An 18,664-nucleotide genomic window follows, 5' to 3' on the forward strand; every position below is an offset into this window, starting at 1 on the left:
TTTATAGACCCACTTCAATGCGATAGAGGAAATTGATCAAAGTTCCCTTAGCCTCTTGAGACATGAAATCCATTGAGTTTCATGGCAAAGTGTATGTGAAGGCAATTTGTAAGCTATAATGGGGCAGAAAGAGATTTGGAAATTGAAGACCTTAAAAATTGAATTCCAGGAGTGACCTAGGTATGATCTAAGCAGGTCACCTCTTCCTGTTGTTTCAGCTTTCCTAAGAGAATAATAATAGTACCTGCCTCATTGATCTTATAGACTTGTTGGGGTCAGTGGATAGAAAATATGTAAATATACTCTGTAAACTTGAAGTATTTGATCAAATGTTTTATACTTAATATTGCATAAATATCCAGTGTTTTATAAAATATGCAGACAGTTACAACTTCTTTTGCTGTATGAAATATTCTAAGGTAAGTGATAGTAGCAGGTTTAAATACATATTCCATCCATCAAGGTTTCTGTTACAGTTTGTTTGCTCTTAAAACCAAAAAGTGAGGGAAAAAAATAAAGATGAAAAACATGCTTTGATATTTCCAGATAGAAGCCCAAGTATGTCAGGTAAACAAGGATAATACCAGAATGTTGAAATTGAAAGCAGATATATTAGCATATTAAGTTAAAAAACTACTGTCTAGTCTAAGAATGATCTCTCACTATAGTAATATCTTATTAGTAACAGTCATAATTTAGTCTTTTCTGAATATTTTTGTGACAGTGTTAACCTTAAAGCCCATGCAGGTAACTAACTTGAATGATTTGTGTCAGTCTTGTCTAAAAAAACAGTCTAGAAAGAGAGTTTATTTTTCTTCAGGTGGGTAAATATGATAAGAGGGATGATACATTAAAAAGTGAAGAGCAGGGCTTTTCCAAGCTGATTTACATATTGGTTACTTAAATTACTCCTTAATTTAGTGCCTGTTAATAAACAGTGCCTTGGAAATGTTTTCGGAACATTTATTGGCTGCAGTAATTCCACGTGCACTGTATTCAGATCACATCTTCATTAAATATTGATGTGCTCATGAAATGTTGATAGAATGTTAATGTGAAATGCCAGGGAATGTCCTCAGTGGGAGCTACAGGCTGGCTGAAAGCTACGTGTCTCCTGTCTTTTCTTTCTGTTCTGTCTTCTGCTATGTTTCCTCCCTTCATTTCCCCATCATCCAGAGATTCGGATTTGCTGCTTGATGGGACTGTCTCAGATACATATATTTTCAAAGAGAAATGAAAATTCACTGATGGATGGGAATATAGTTGTTCTTCCCTTCTGCTTTTCTGAACTGGAATTTCTGGTTAGAATCAGAAAAGAGTCACCTAAAAGGAAGAAGGTGATTCAGGCTCAGTTGAATGAGACTGTTCACATTCAGGCAAATTTCCAGAAAAGACCATGAACAGGGACAGAGCCGTTCAAGGACTCCAGTGCTGATCCTTTCTGCTTGGCAGTAAAAGGGATTTAGTTGGAGTTTATGATGAGCTTTCCGAGAGAAAAAAGCCGCTAACTCAGAATGTATGTTGGCTAAGGAGAGTGTAAGAAAGAATTTTTATGATGAATCTTAAGGACAGCAAAGGCTAGATTCATACTGAGGTTCAATGCATAATTATTTATGTGAGCATGCGCTGCAAATATTCCATGGACAGAGGAGCCTGGAGGGCTACAGTCCATGGAGTTGCAAAGAGTCGGACATGACTGAGTGACTGAGCAAGCATGCACGTGCTGCAAACAGTTGACAAGTCCCACAAAATGGGATAGTTCAACTTCTTGGACAATCATAAGGATGATAAAGCAACAATGACGAAGGCTTTGAAAATTGCCCCTGATGCAGCAAGTGGAACTGTTTTTGTTGTGGTTAAGGTTAGGTATACATGTGATGCTGGAAGGAACATCCTCAAATGGAAATGGTTGATTTGTTTGTGTGGTATTGTCAATGCATATGATTATGTGTTTGTATATTTATGTGTGTTATTGTTATAGTGTTTGTGAGGAAAACAATGGGAGCATGTTTGTTTTGAAATTCTACTCCTTCGGGTTTTTTTAATTTATTTATTTTTGAAGTGAACTATTTTTAATCTTTATTGAATTGGTTACAATATTGCTTCTGTTTTATGTTTTGGTTTTTTTGCTGGTGAGGCATGTGGGATCTTAACTCCCCGACCAGGGGTCAAACCTGATCCCCCTATATTGGAAGGCATAATCTTAGCCACGGGACTGCCAGGGAAGTCCCTACTCCTTTGTTTTTAAACCATTCTCCATAAACTGTGCTGCCTCGTGTTACTTTGATATTTGGAACCCAGTCTGTGTAAATAAAACAACACTTTCATTTACTTTTCCTTCTTCCCCTTTTAATTTTCTCCTTTTTTCTTCACTTCTCCCAAATAATCTTCTTGTTATCTGTCTTTCCTAAATACCTTTCAGTATTCATTTCTTGTGTATTCTCCTTGCCTTTTTTGATCACTTACTGTGTGATGAGTGCACCCTCGCAGTCAGAGCTGAACCACCTTCATCTCTGCCAGGGATGCTGTAGGCCCTCCGCAAGGACTGCACTTTCTTAGGCCCTACTATCCATTCTTTACACTTGCAGATCTTTCAGAACAAATCAGGCCATGTTGCTCACCTGTCTAAGCCTCCTGGTTAGCATCTCAGAATTTGAAAATGACACCCACCTGAGCCCTGGGGCAGTGGTTTCAGCCAACCTCTATGCCCTCTGGCTCTCTCTCCCCTTCTCGGGCTCCTGGAATCCAAATACTGCCCTGCACAGCTCCAGACCCCTCTGCATTTTAGACCAGGCCATGTGAGGAGAATGTGTCTGAAACATACCCAACTCAACTCAGCATCTCTGTCCTTGATCTCTGCCTGGAATATTCTTTCTCCTAGACCTTGACATGGCAAACTCTATCTCACCCCTTGATTCCTAATAATCACCTGGTTATCTACACTCTCCTCTCCAGGTCTTTCTTGTTACTCTTTACCACCTCAACCAGTTAATCTTTTTGGTAGCACTTGTTATAAACTATAATTACCTCTTTTTCAAAAAATATATTAATTTTTTAATTGATAGAAAATTGCTTTACAGCTTTCTGCTGTAAAACAACACAGATCAGCCGTGTGTGTGTGTGTGTGTGTGTGTGTGTGTATCCCTTCCCTCCCTCCCCTCCCTCCACCCCCACCCCACACTTCTCTACTCTAGGTCATCACAGAGCACCAGTCTGGGCTCCCTGTGTTATTTAGCAACTTCCCACTAACTCTTTTATACATAATAGTATATATATATCAGTGCTACTCTCTCTGTAATTGCCTCTTTCATTTTGTCTGTCTCCCATGATTAGAATGGATGCTCCTATAGGTCAGAGCCATGGTCTTGCTCTCCACTCTATGGGCCTAGGCATCTTTCTGGTAGACAATAGGTACTCAATTACTACTGTTGACTGAATGAATAAAACACCATTTTTTTCCACTGCAGAGGTCATAGTCTTGGGGAAAAACCACATAAGTCAATGCACTGCATTGTGGTAAACGCTTCTGGAAGACACCTACTGAGGGTCCTATAGCTTTTAAGGACATTCCAGACAACCCCACTGGGAAAGTTATAGGGTGCTTCAGAGATGAATAAGCTGATTATTCTTTTTGTCAACATATGAATTTGAAGTTTGGCAACCTTATTTTTTTTTTTTTTAATTTTTTGTGCTTTAGAACAGCTGGCTAATAGCCCTTTATTCTTGAAGTAGAGTTTTTCCTTTTTTGTTTTACTTTTGTTTAATACATGTGCTGAATGGCTCCCTTAGTTATGGTAGGAATATCTCAAACCAGCTTAAGCAAAGGAGAGAATTTGTTAGATGGCACAGATAATTTTCAGAGGGAGGGTTGAGCAAATAAACCATAAATTTTGGGAGGTAGCTTTGCTCAGCACTCAAATGCTGCCACGGCCACCCCTGCCTCTCCTCTCTGTTTTCCCTTGCATTTTGACTTGCTTTTCTTTTTTTTCCTTGAAGACTCACTTTCAAGTAATTCCTACACTCATACCTCTTGGGTAGTATCAGCATAGTTGGGCCAGTTTTTCCCATTTTGGTGATAAGTCTCAGGGAAGGACTCTGGTTGGTCCATTTTGTGTCACGTGCCCATTAGGTGTGCTTGGTCAACTAATGCCAGGAGTGAGCTCTTGTAAGAGCATGGAAACTCTTGTGGGAAATATGTGATTAAATATAGGAGCAGAACCGTTAAAAAAAAAAAAATGGAATAATACCATTTGCAGCAACAGGGATGCGGTTAGAGATTATCAAACTAAGTGAAGTAAGCCAAAAAGAGAAAGACAAATACCATATGTTGTCACTTTTATGTGGAATCTAAAATATGAAACAAATGAACCTCTTTGAAACAGAATCACGTGGTTGCCAAGGGGAAGGGGATTGGAGGGGAGGGATGGAGTGGCAGGTTAGGATTAGTAGGATGTAAGCTTCTACGTGGCTTCCCTGATAGCTCAGTTGGTAAAGAATCTGCCTGTAATGCAGGAGACCCCAGTTCAATTCCTGGGTTGGGAAGATCCAGTGGAGAAAGGATAGGCTACCCACTCCAGTATTCTGGCCTGGAGAATTCCATGGACTATACAGTCCATGGGGTCGCAAAGAGTCGGACATGACTGAGCAATTTGCACTTTCTTTCAAGCTTTTAGATATAGAATGGAGAGACAACACATAGAGAACTGTATTCTATACCCTATAACACACCTTAGTGGAAAAGAATATTTAAAAAAAAAAAGAAACTGTAGGAGCTGAAGTCGTTAAAGGAGAGTTGCTATTCCCAGGAAACGGAAGATATGACTGGGAGAATAAAAGAGTGGTTTTGTTACTTAAGTAAAAAGTCTTTATTGTACTATTTTTAAAAACTCTCCATGGGCACCTCTGTGTAAGTGTAAACTGATGAGCAAAATATCCTCTTACAGAGTTGGAAGGGGTTTTAGGAGATCTGGAAAACAAGAGAGTTTTCAGCCCTATATACAGAGACTCTACTTAGAGTACAATTTTGTTCTCCTCCCAAGAGACCTAGTTTGGTGGTCTGGAGTGGATCCGTTTCTCTATTACAATACAGCCAACACTTTTGATGTTTTCTGTAAACTGACTTCCCTTTCTGACCACTTTTCTTTCCTGCTTGCAGATTGTGCTTGAGAACAGTAGCCGAGAAGATAAGCATGAATGTCCCTTTGGCCGCAGTAGTATAGAGCTGACCAAGATGCTGTGTGAAATCCTGAAAGTGGGCGAGCTGCGTAAGTACCCTTGTTTCCCACAGGGTATGAAGCTTGGCAGAGATCCAGCTTCTGGGGGTACCCTGACCTACACGCGGGATTCCCAAGGTGCTGACAGCTGAGCATGGGCATCATTCCTGTGGACCGAACATTCTTTGACTCAGGTTTCCCATGTATGTATTTCTGCATGTCTGCTCTGGGAATAAATATTAAAATCTGCAGGAATGGAAAAATGTGCAGGTATTGTGATCAAATTTAAAATATTGTAAGAGTGTATATTGCTCTGTTTAGAAAAAGATCTATGGGTTTCTTTTTTAAAATTCCAGTTTTTAAGCTACCAGTAGATCATTTTCTTTTTGCTTTTTGAAACATCTTATATGAAGAAAAATTGCATACTTTAATGAAATCCTCTTGCTTCCAGTATTTTACTTGCTTAGAATCCTTTCTCTATGAGTGATAGAATTATTGAAGGAAATGAGTAGCTGATCATGAAAAATGTGGTCAGAAATATGCTTATTGCTCTTTTCCTCCCTTACACAGTGTTACAGAATTTAAGAGAGGATACCTAGAAATAGAGAGCATGGTAATTCTCTTGCCTTTTGCTCCCTGGCATAGTTTGGCTTTAACCAGTTAAGGCAAATCTAATTTAACCTGGCCTGCAATCATTGTTAACACTGAATCTCCCTATAGCAGCTAAATTCCATTCCCTATAACAGCTATAGAGCCGACACACATATAAATCTTTTCTTGTAGACTTAATAACATAGGCATCAGCGAAGGCTATTTATACCAGAGGAATGTCTAGTGTTCGGTATTATTGTGAAAGCATAAATATTTAGTCACCTGTTTGAGAGCGTAAAATAATGGTCTGTAATGATTGATGGGAAGGAATCTAAAGATGAAATTGGAAAGGGGGTTATGTTTTATTTACAGTGTAAAACTGACTACCATCACTGCTAAGGTAAATTTAAAAATATAGAACTTAATAAGGAAAAAAGCTAAGAATTTGAGCCTGTTTCAGTGAGTATTGTCATCCTCCCATGTGGGTGGGGGAAAGAAACCAAAGTGGGTGTGGAAGTCCCATGAAAGTTCATTACTTATGAGCCCAAATTAGGTTATTTTTGCATTAAAAGAGTAACAACCTATCCTGGGAGATATCTGTGTAGTCTGCTTGGGTTCACCTATCACCAATGCTAACATTTCATTTTTACCTCAATCCTTGACCTGAGTTATCCTTCCTACTCTTCATTTCACTAACTTGTAGAGATTTATGTCTGCTACGTAGCTTACTAAGTATTCCACTGAAGAATTAAAGTCCTGAATCAAAAAAATCCTCCTGAATTCCTCAGTCTGATAAGCATGGCTATTTCCTGTTTATCACAATTTGATGGGGAAAAGTATAGAAAGTCACTTGCTAAAAGGCACTGATGACTATCCAAGATTTTCAGAAATGAGAACAGTCACGCTCTGCTTGGCTGGTATATCCTGTGTCCAGATTACTGCCCTGCAATGTCCTTTTCTTGTCCTGCCTTCATTTTTGTCCTCCCCAGTGGCCTGCTTTGGCTATCTACTCTCATCTTGATGATGGCAGAAGGTATGCTCTTGTGTGCTTTGACTGTCATACCCAGCTTTCTGCTTTTCTCCTTTGCCCAATGGACATGTGTCCATTATGCTAGAAGTTAGCACAGAACAGAAATATGGTGGACTAGAGGGAAAAGGCAATGGCACCCCACTCCAGTACTCTTGCCTGGAAAATTCCATGGATGGAGGAGCCTGGTGGGCTGCAGTCCATGGGGTCGCTAAGAGTCGGACACGAATGAGCGACTTCACTTTCACTTTTCACTTGCATGCATTGGAGAAGGAAATGGCAACCCACTCCAGTGTTCTTGCCTGGAGAATCCCAGGGACGGGGGAGCCTGGTGGGCTGCCGTCTATGGGGTCGCACAGAGTCGGGCACGACTAAAGCAACTTAGCAGCAGAGGGAGAATGTTGGGGACAACAGGCAGCAGGGTTCTGTCTTGGCTGCTTATGACATTTGTGTCCTTGAGTAACGAGTAGCACACTTCACTATGTGCTCATATTCCTACATTTCCCCAGAAATGGTTGGGGTGATGGTTTGAGTAGTTGCATTCATTTTGGCTTGATCACAAGTAACTTTGGTGTCTGAAATTGCAAGGGTAAGTATGAGAGGAGTACCCTAGGAACAGGCAGTATTCAACCTAGGGAAACTAACTTGGACAAGATGGCCACATTTCAGGCTATTTGTGGGCAAGATTAATGTGTATCTGATTTGGACTCTCCTCCCTGTCAATGGTGCCCCATCTGGTGTGTGGACAGGAACTTTTGTGACAAGAGTCTAAGCAGGGCATGCTGCTCACGTAACTGTCAGCTCTGTGCTTTGAGAGAGGGAATTGGTACAGATTAGAGGCTGTCCTCTGCCTGGTATAGAGCAGCCTCCCCAGATTTTTGAGGACCTGGTAGTCAAGCCAGGAACCAGGAGAGAATCCCATTCCTATGGGCTGAGGTAACCAAGTAAGGATGAAGGCAAATACCTTTGGGATCCCTGTAGGTGTTCCAGATGCTATGCACCATTACAGAAGGTGAGAACCTTCTGCTACAGAGAAGGCCTCCAACATGCTGCGGCAACTTGCTTAGCACCTGGTCAGGTCTGGTTTCTGACACCTCCATGATAGGCTTCCTTTCATCTAAGATGACAAATGCATCTATTCATTTGTTTAATAAAAATCTACTGATTAATTACAATGTGCCAGAAACTATATTGAACACTGTAGGTGCAAAGGTGAACCAGATATGGTCTCTGTCCCCAAGAGTCAGTCTTCCACTTGAGAAAGTATATGAGTTGAAACTGATGTTCTTTCCTCTTAGCTATAAATGTGTGTTTATGTATTCATAAATATATGTATATATACACCCATTATCTGATCTAAAGCATAATTTTCAAATGTTTCGATAGTCTGAGTTTTCTGGTTGACCTGTGTTCACCCTCTACTGACTGCAGAGCCCATTTCTGACATTTTGCAAGCCTACGAAAGACCCCCACGTTTCTGAAGTCTACATGCCCAAATTGGTTGTTTTCTACTCATAAAATATTAAAGGGTTGCTACATTCTGATTGAGTGCTAGATAGCAAATGATGAAACACCCTGGAGTAAGAGGAAAATTGCTTTTTAATGGATTGCCTTTTGTTTGTTGCCATATTAAATAAGTTACTAATAGAAAAAGTAAATCTAAGCATACCCTTATGTTGGAGGAGATGTCTATTTTTCTTCTGAGGAAAATTAGGTTCACACACAAATCCATCTTCCTTTGGTTTGTGTGTGTTTGCTTTTCTCCATTCCAAAATCAATAATTTGTGTTAATAATTGACTGGGAAGATCATGGTCACATTACATCTATGAGCAAGTACGGAGACTAAAGAAGTACCAATTAAAATTCTAACTGATTTTTCTACAATAGTAGGAAGATTCAATTTTCTAGAAATGTTTTGCCTTTTGATTTAACTTAAGGTCTTTTGAGGGAACCCACTTCTGAAATACCAATTATATCTTAGTGTCTGAAGCAAACATATTAATGTTCAATTAAATTACTAATACCGAATATTTATGCACAGGGTTTTTTTGGATTACTTTTAAAAAAGCACTATTTTTCTGCATCCCAATTATTGGCACTGTAAGATGCAAATGTTTAGTAGTGTAGTCTATAAAATAATGCCTATTTACATTCTCAGAGCACTTTGTCAAGGGATTTAATTGAAGTCTGTAATACCCCCAGGAGTTAACCAAGATCTATTTTTATTAACGAAGAGAAGACTTGTGTGCTTTCTGCCTATTGTCTAGGGTCACTGAATTCACATTGGTGTTCAGGTTGCTCAAAGAATGGTTCAGAAAGAGGCAGGGAAGTCAAGTGTTTACACTTTGGCATCTGAATGACCTAATCTGAATCATAGCTCAGCTATTGATCAGATGCCTTAGGCATGCTTTTTCTCTGTTCTGAGCTTTCTGGTTCCTTATCCATTAAATAAAGGTAACTGTCTACTGCATATAGTTGTTGGGAGGGTTAAATGAGATCATGAATGTGCTTTAGTTGTAAGATGATAGTCTTTTTTTTCAAGTGATAGGATTTTACTTTCCATAAACAAACAAACTGCAAGTTAAGCCAAGGAGGGAAAGTGCTCTGATTTAAGTGACAACTGGAAGCAAGATCTGGAACCATGGCCTTTGTTTCTTCATCCTTTGCATTCTGTTGTTATTGTTCAGTTGCTCAGTCATGTCTGACTCTTTGTGACCTCCATGGACTGCAGCACACAAGGCCTCCCTGTCCTTCACCGTCTCCCGGAGCTTGCTCAAACTCATGTCTGTTGAGTCAGTTATGCCATCCAACCACTTCATCCTCTGTCATCCACTTCTCCTCCTGCCTTCAATCTTTCCCAGCATCAGGATCTGTTCTAATGAGTTGGCTCTTCGCCTCAGGTGGCCAAAATATTGGAGGTTCAGCTTCAGCATCAGTCCTTCCACTGAATATTCAGGATTGATTTCCTTTAGAATTGACTAGTTTGATACCAGCTTTCTTTATGGGGCTTGTTTGAAGCACTTGTGTTCTCCTAGTTTCAATTTTAAAAATCACAGAAAGAAGAATCCTATTGACCTAGAGGTAGTCTCAGATCCCCCTGGCCTGGGTTGTAGAATTGTCAGCCCCATGGTGAAGAAGATTGAAGTAGAGGGAGAAAGTTTTCAAAAGGAGAGGTGTGTTTGTGAATGTGATGTGGGGTGGATGAGAGTAGGGGAAAGCAGGCAATGGTTTCCTTACAGAAGAAAGGAGGCATAATACAGGCTAATCGATTCCTTATGAAGAAACCTTGCTCCTAACAGGAGCTAACAATGATAACTGTTGTTTTTGCTGTTGTAGTACTCTTTCCAAAGCATAATAAGCTTTTGAGGGATGAAAAGAAAATTTGATTTCTGATACAAATAGGTTAATTACTTATCCTCTGGATAAGGATTCAACAGATAAGTTATATTCCAATTGCAGTTAGAGCTAGGATATTTATTTTTATTTCTCACTCATTCAATAGCTAGAGCACTTCCTCTATGTTGTTGTTTAGTCACTAAGTGGTACCTCTTTTGAGACCCCATGGGTCCAGCCAGGTTCCACTGTCCATGGAATTTTCCAGGTAAGAACGCTGGAGTGGGTAGCCATTTCCTTCTCCAGGAGATCTTTCCGACCCAAGGATCGAACCCGGGTCTCCTGCTTGCAGAAGGATTCTTTACCGTGGAGCCAGCTGGGAAACCTATCCTGATGAATAGGACTTAGAACACATACTCCATCCGCAAGCACTTCACGTGCTGACTGGAGAGTCTTTCACGTAAACAAATAATTATAAAGCATCTTACTGTTTGTAGATTACATTTAAGATATACTAATGTTCCTAGGGGCATTGTTTAGTTATTTTGTTCATGGAGAGCCATGCAGGCTGAGGAAGGGATATGACATCTCTCAAGAAGAGATTTTTTTTTCTTTTTAATTTATTTTTTATTGAAGGATAAGTCCTTTACAGAATTTTATTGTTTTCTGTCAAACCTCAACATGAATCAGCCATAGGTATACATATTTCCCCTCCCTTTTGAACCTCCCTCCCATCTCCCTCCCCATCCCACCCCTCTAGGTTGATACAGAGCCCCTGTTTGAGTTTCCTGAGCCATACAGCAAATTCCCGTTGGCTATCTATTTTACATATGGTACTCCCCATGTCCATAAGTCTATTCTCTATGTCTGTTTCTCCATTGCTGCCCTGTAAATAAGTTCTTCAATACCATTCTTCTAGATTCTGTATATATGTGTTCAGTTCAGTTCAGTCGCTCAGTCGTGTCCGACTCTTTGTGACCCCATGAATTGCAGCGCTCCAGGCTTCTCTGTCCATCACCAACTCCCGGAGTCTACCCAAACCCATGACCATCGAGTCAGTTATGCCATCCAACCATCTTATCCTCTGTCGTCCCCTTCTCCTCCCGCCCCCAATCCTACCCAGCATTAGGGTCTTTTCCAATGAGTCAACCCTTCGCATGAGGTGGCCAAAGTACTGGAGTTTCAGCTTCAACATCAGACCTTCCAATGAACACCCAGGATTGATCTCTTTTAGGATGGATTGATTGGATCTCCTTGAAGTCCAAGGGACTCTCAAGAGTCTTCTCCAACACCACAGTTCAAAAGCATCAATTCTTCGGCGCTCAGCTTTCTTCACCGTCCAACTCTCACATCCATACATCACCACTGGAAAAACCATAGCCTTGACTAGACGTACTTTTGTTGGCAAAGTAATGTCTCTGCTTTTAAACATGCTATCTAGGTTGGCCATAACCTTCCTTCCAAGGAGTAAGTGTCTTTTAATTTCATGGCTGCAATCACCATCAGCAATGATTTTGGAGCCCAAAAAAATAAAGTCTGACACTGTTTCCACTGTTTCCCCATCTATTTGCCATGAAGTGATGGGACCAGATGCCATGATCTTAGTTTTCTGAACGTTGAGCTTTAAGCCAACTTTTTCACTCTCCTCTTTCACTTTCATCAAGAGGCTCTTTAGTTCTTCTTCACTTTCTGCCATAAGGGTGGTGTCATCCGCATATCTGAGGTTATTGATATTTCTCCCGGCAATCTTGATTCCAGCTTGTGTTTCTTCCAGCCCAGCGTTTCTCATGATGTACTCTGCATATAAGTTAAATAAGCAGGGTGACGATATACAGCCTTGACATACTCCTTTTCCTATTTGGAACCAGTCTGTTGTTCCATGTCTGGTTCTAACTGTTGCTTCCTGACCTGCATACAGGTTTCTCAAGAGACAGGTCAGATGGTCTGGTATTCCCATCTCTTTCAGAATTTTCCACAGTTTATTGTGATCCACACAGTCAAAGGCTTTGGCATAGTCAATAAAGCAGAAATAGATGTTTTTCTGGAACTCTCTTGCTTTTTCGATGATCCAGCGGATGTTGGCAATTTGATCTCTGGTTCCTCTGCCTTTTCTAAAACCAGCTTGAACATCTGGAAGTTCACGGTTCACGTTAGAAGATGATATTTATCTTTCTCTTTCTGACTCACTTCACTCTGTATGATAGGTTCTAGGTTCATCCACCTCATCATAACTGGCTCAAATGTGTTCCTTTTTATGGCTGAGTAATATTCCATTATGTATATGTATCACACTTTCTTTATCCATTCATCTGTCAGTGGATATCTAGGTTGCTTCCATGTTCTAGTTATTGTAAATAGTGCTGCAATGAACAATGGGATACATGTGTCCTTTTCAATTTTTGTTTCCCCAGGGTATATGCCTAGGAGTGGGATTGCTGGGTCATATGGTGGTTTTATCCCTAGTGTTTTAAGGAATCTCCATACCATCTTCCATAGTGGCTATATCAGTTTACATTCCCACCAAAGTGCAAGAATGTTCCCTTTTCTCTAAACCCTCTCCAGCATTTATTGTTTGTAGACTTTTTGATGATGGCCATTCTAACTGATGTGAGGTGATATCTCATTGTAGTTTTTATTTGCATTTCTCTAATAATGAGTGATGTTGAGCATCTTTTCAAGCATTTGTTAGCCATCTGTGTGTCTTCTTTGGAGAAATGTCTGTTTAGGTCTTTTTCCCACTTTTTGATTGGGTTGTTTGTTTTTCCGGCATTGAGTTGTATGAGCTTCTTGTATATTTTGGAAATTAATCCTTTGTCAGTTGTTTCATTTGCTATTATTTTCCCCCATTTAGAGGGTTGTCTTTCACCTTGCTTATAGTTTCCTTTGCTATGCAAAAGCTTTTAAGTTTAATCAGGTCCCACTTATTTACTTTTGTTTTTTTTATTTCTGATACTCTGGGAGGTGGGTCATAGAGGATCTTGCTTTCATTTATGTCGAGTGTTCTGCCTATGTTTTCCTCTAAGACTTTTGTAGTTTCTGGTCTTACATTTAGGTCTTTAATCCATTTAGAGTTTATATTTGTGTATGGTGTTAGGAAGTGTTCTAATTTCATTCTTTTACATGTAGCTGTCCAGTTTTCCCAGCACCGTTTATTGAAGAGGCTGTCTTTGCCCGATTGTATATTCTTGCCTTCTTGTGTCAAAAACACACATAGGTGCATGTGTTTATTTCTGGGCTTTCTGTCTTGTTCCATTGGTCTATATTTCTGTTTTTGTGCCAGTACCATACTGTCCTGATGACTGTAGCTTTGTAGTATAATCTGAAGTCAGGTAGGTTGATTCCTCTAGCTCCATTCTTCTTTCTCAAGACTGCTTTGGCTATTTGGGGTCTTTTGTGTTTCCATATGAACTGTGAAATATTTTGTTCTAGTTCTGCGAAAAAAGCTATTGGTAATTTGATAGGGATCTCATTGAATCTGTAGATTGTGTTTGGTTCAGTTCAGTTCAGTTGCTCAGTCATGTCCGACTCTTTGCGACCCCATGAACTGCAGCACGCCAGGCCTCCCTGTCCATCACCAACTCCCTGAGCCCGCCCAAACCCATGTCCATCGAGCCGATGATGCCATCCAGCCATCTCATCCTCTGTTGTCCCCTTCTCCTCCTGCCCCCAATCCTTCCCAGCATCAGGGTCTTTTCCAATGAGTCAGCTCTTCGCATGAGGTGGCCAAAGTATTGGAGTTTCAGCTTCAACATCAGTCCTTCCAATGAACACCCAGGACTGATCTCCTTTAGGATGGACTGGTTGGATCTCCTTGCAGTCCAAGGGACTCTCAAGAGTCTTCTCCAACACCACAGTTCAAAAGCATCAATTCTGTGGTGCTCAGCTTTCTTCACTGTCCAACACTCACATCCATACATGACCACTGGGAAAACCATAGCCTTGACTAGACAGACCTTTGTTGGAAAAGTAATGTCTCTGCTTTTTAATATGCTGTCTATGTTGGTCATAACTTTCCTTCCAAGGAGTAAGCGTCTTTTAATGTCATGGCTGCAATCACCATCTGCAGTGATTTTGGAGCCCAGAAAAATAAAGTCAGCCACTGTATCCACTGTTTCCCCATCTATCTGCCATGAAGTGATGGGACTGGTTGCCATGATCTTAGTTTTCTGAACATTGAGCTTTAAGCCAACTTTTTCACTCTCCTCTTTCACTTTCATCAAGAGGCTCTTTAGTTCTTCTTCACTTTCTGCCTTAAGGGTGGTGTCATCTGCATATCTGAGGTTATTGATATATCTCTCAGCAATCTTGATTCCAGCTTGTGCTTCCTCCAGCCCAGCGTTTTTCATGAGGTACCCTGCATATAAGTTAAATAAGCAGGGTGACAATATATAGCCTTGACGTACTCCTTTTTCTATTTGGAACCAGTCTGTTGTTCCATGTCCAGTTCTAACTGTTGCTTCCTGACCTGCATACAGGTTTCTCAAGAGGCAGGTCAGGTGGTCTGGTATGCCCATCTCTTTCAGAATTTTCCACAGTTTATTGTGATCCACACAGTCAAAGGCTTTGGTATAGTCAATAAAGCAGAAATAGATGTTTTTCTGAAACTCTCTTGCTTTTTCGATGATCCAGCGGATGTTGGCAATTTGATCTCTGGTTCCTCTGCCTTTTCTAAAACCAGCTTGAACATCTGGAAGTTCACGGTTCACGTATTGCTGAAGCCTAGCTTGGAGAATTTTAATCATTGCTTTACTAGCGTGTGAGATGAGTGCTATTGTGTGGTAGTTTGAGCATTCTTTGACATTGCCTTTCTTTGGGATTGGAATGAAAACTGACCTTTTCCAGTCCTGTGATCACTGCTGAGTTTTCCAGATTTCCTGGCATATTGAGTGGAGCACTTTCACAGCGTCATCTTTCAGGATTTGAAACAGCTCAACTGGACTTCCATCACCTCTACTTGCTTTGTTTGTAGTGATGCTTCCTAAGGCCCACTTGACTTCACATTCCAGGATGTCTGGCTCTAGGTAGGTGATCACACCATCGTGATTATCTGGGTCGTGAAGATCTTTTTTGTACAGTTCTTCTGTGTATTCTTGCCACCTCTTCTTAATATCTTCTGCTTCTGTTAGGTCCATACCATTTTTGTCCTTTATCAAGCCCATCTTTGCATGAAATGTTCCCTTGGTATCTCTAACTTTCTTGAAGAGATCTCTGGTCTTTCCCATTCTATTGTTTTCCTCTATTTCTTTGCATTGATCGCTGAGGAAGGCTTTCTTATCTCTCCTTGCTATTCTTTGGAACTCTGCATTCAAATGTGTATATCTTTCCTTTCTTCCTTTGTTTCTCGCTTCCCATCTTTTCACAGCTATTGGTAAGGCCTCCTCAGACAGCCATTTTGCTTTTTGGCATTTGTTTTTCTTGGGGATGGTCTTGATTCCTGTCTCCTGTACAATGCCACGAACCTCTGTCCATAGTTCATCAGGCATTCTGTCTATCAGATCTAGTCCTTTAAATGTATTTCTGTCTTCCACTGTATAGTCATAAGGGATTTGATTTAGGTCATACCTAAATGGTCTAGTGATTTTCCCCACTTTCTTCAATTTCAGTCTGAATTTGGCAATAAGGAGTTCATGATCTGAGCCACAGTCAGCTCCCAGTCTTGTTTTTGCTGACTGTATGGAGCTTCTCCATCTTTGGCTGCAAAGAATATAATCAATCTGATTTCGATGTTAGCCATCTGGTGATGTCCATGTGTAGAGACTTCTCTTGTGTTGTTGGAAGAGGGTGTTTGCTATGACCACTGCGTTCTCTTGGCAGAAGTCTATTAGCCTTTGCCCTGCTTCATTCTGTACTCCAAGGCCAAATTTGCCTGTTATGCCAGGTGTTTCTTGACTTCCTACTTTTGCATTCCAGTCCCCTATAATGAAAAGGACATCTTTTTTGGGTGTTAGTTCTAGAAAGTCTTGTAGGTCTTCATAGAACTGTTCAGCTTCAGTTTCTTAGGCATTACTGGTTGGGGCATAGACTTGAATTACCATGATATTGAATGGTTTGGTAGTATAGTCATTTTCACAGTATTGATTCTTCCTACCCAGGAACATGGAATATCTCTCCATTTGTTTATGTCGTCTTTGATTTCATTTTTAGTGTCTTATAATTTTCTGTGTACATTTCTTTTTGTCTCCATAGGTAAGTTTCTTGCTAGATATTTAATTGTTTTATTGCAATGGCAAATGGGATTGATTCCTTAATTTCTTTGTGATTTTTCACTGTTAGTATATAGGAATGCAAGTGATATCTGTGTATTTATTTTGTATCCTGCAACTTTGCTAAATCCACTGATTAGCTCTAGTAATTTTCCGATATTATCTTTAGGGTTTTCTATGTACAGTATCATGTCATCTGAGAACAGTGAAATCTTTGCTTCTTTTCTGATCTGGATTTCTTTTATTTCTTTTTCTTCTCTGATCACTATAGTTAGGACTTCCAAAACTATGTTGAATAATAGTGGTGAAACTGGACACCCTTATCTTGTTCCTGATCTTAGGGGGAACACTTTCAGTTTTTCACCATTGAGAATAATGGTTGCTGTAGGCTTGTCATATATGGCCTTTACTAAATTGAGCTAGGTTCCTTCTATGCCCATTTTTTGATGAGTTTTAATCATAAATGGGTGCTGAATTTTGTCAAATGCTTTTTATGCATCTGTTGAGATTATCATATGATTTTTATCTTTCAATTTGTTAATATGGTGTATCACATTGATTGATTTGCATATATTGAAGAATCTTTGCATTCCTGGGATAAACCCAACTTGATCATCATGTATTAGCTTTTTGATGTGTTGCTGATTTCTGTGCGCTAAAATTTTTTTGAGGATTTTTGCATCTATGTTCATCAGTGATATTGGCCTGTAGTTTTCTTTTTCTGTGTTGTCTTTGTCTGGTTTTGGTATCAGGGTGATGGTGGCCTTGTAGAATGAGTTTGGAAGTGTTCCTTCCTCTGCAGTTTTTTGAAAGAGTTTTAGAAGGAGAGCATTAGCTCTTCTCTAAATGTTTGATAGAATTCTCCTGTGAAGCCATCTGGGCCTGGGCTTTTGTGTTTTGGGGAGATTTTTGATCACAGCTTCAATTTCAGTGCTTGTAATTGTGCTGTTCATAATTTCTATTTCTTCCTGGTTCACTCTTGGAAGATTGAACTTTTCTAAGAATCTGTCCATTTCTTCCAGGTTATCTATTTTATTGCCATACGGTTGTTCATAATAGTCTCTTATAATCCTTTGTATTTTCTGCATTGTCTGTTGTAACCTCTCCTTTTTCATTTCTAATTTTGTTGATTTGATTCCTCTCTCTTTTTTCTTGGTGAGTCTGGCTAAAGGTTTGTCAGTTTAGTTTATCTTCTCAAAGAACCAGCTTTTAGTTTTATTAATCTTTACTATTGTTTCTTTCATTTCCTTTTCATTTATTTCTGCTTGGATCTTTGTGATTTATTTCCTTCTACTAATTTTTGGGATTTTTTGTTCTTTTTCCAGTTGTTTTAGGTGAAAGTTAGGTTGTCTATTCGATGTTTTCCTTGTTTCTTGAGGTAGGATTGCTATAAACTTCCCTCTTAGAACTGCTTTTGCTGTATCCCATAGGTTTTGAGTTGTTGTGTTTTCATTGTCATTTGTTTCTAGAAATTTTTTGATTTCCCTTTTGATTTCTTCAGTAACCTGTTGGTTATTTAGAAATGTGTTGGTTAATCTCCATGTGTTTGTGTTTCTTACAGTTTTTTTTTTGTAATTGATTTCTAGTCTCATAGCATTGTGGTCAGAGAAGATGCTTGATACAATTTCAATTTTCTTAAATTTACTGAGGTTTGATTTGGGACCCAAGATGTGGTCTATCCTGGAGAATGTTCCATGTGTACTTGACAAGAAGGTGTATTCTTCTGCATTTGGATGGAATGTTCTGAAGATATCAAGGAGATCCATCTCATCTAATGTATCATTTAAGCCTTGTGTTTCCTTATTAATTTTTTGTTTTGATGATCTGTCCATTGGTGTGAGTGGGGTGTTAAGGTCTCCTACTATTATTGTGTCACTATCAATTTCTCCTTTTATGTTGTTAGTGTCTGTCTTATGTATTGAGATACTCCTGTGTTGGGTGCATAGATATTTACAATTGTTATGTCTTCCTCTTGCATTGATCCCTTGATCATTATGTAGTGTCCTTCCTTATCTCTTGTAATCTTTATTTTAAGGTCTATTTTGTCTGATATGAAAATTGCTACTTCAGCTTTCTTTTGCTTTGCATTTGCAGGGAATATATTTTGCCATCCTCTCACTTTCAGTCTATATGTGTCTTGAGATCTGAAGTGGGTTTCTTGTAGACATCATATATATGGGTCTTGTTTTTGTATCCATTCAGCCAGTCTATGTCTTTTGGTTGGAGCATTTAATCCATTTACATTTAAAGTAATTATTGATATGTATGTTCTAATTTGGAGAAGGAAATGGCAACC

At 39.6% G+C, this 18,664-nt stretch overlaps 1 protein-coding gene across 7 annotated transcripts in view; it reads left to right on the forward strand.

Annotated features, from left to right (window-relative positions):
- The window catches only part of ELMO1 (engulfment and cell motility 1), a 583,742-nt gene that overhangs the window by 314,390 nt on the left and 250,688 nt on the right, over positions 1-18,664 (forward strand). For all 7 annotated transcript variants that reach the window (XM_081534200.1, XM_081534196.1, XM_081534197.1 and 4 more), the window contains one exon: positions 5,156-5,264. In XM_081534200.1, the coding sequence (XP_081390326.1) occupies positions 5,156-5,264 (109 nt within the window). The remainder of the gene's footprint in view (positions 1-5,155; positions 5,265-18,664) is intronic.

This window comes from Giraffa tippelskirchi, chromosome 10 (assembly GCF_054371585.1).
Source record: "Giraffa tippelskirchi isolate mGirTip1 chromosome 10, T2T-mGirTip1v1.2.pri, whole genome shotgun sequence".
Lineage (NCBI taxonomy): Eukaryota > Metazoa > Chordata > Mammalia > Artiodactyla > Giraffidae > Giraffa > Giraffa tippelskirchi.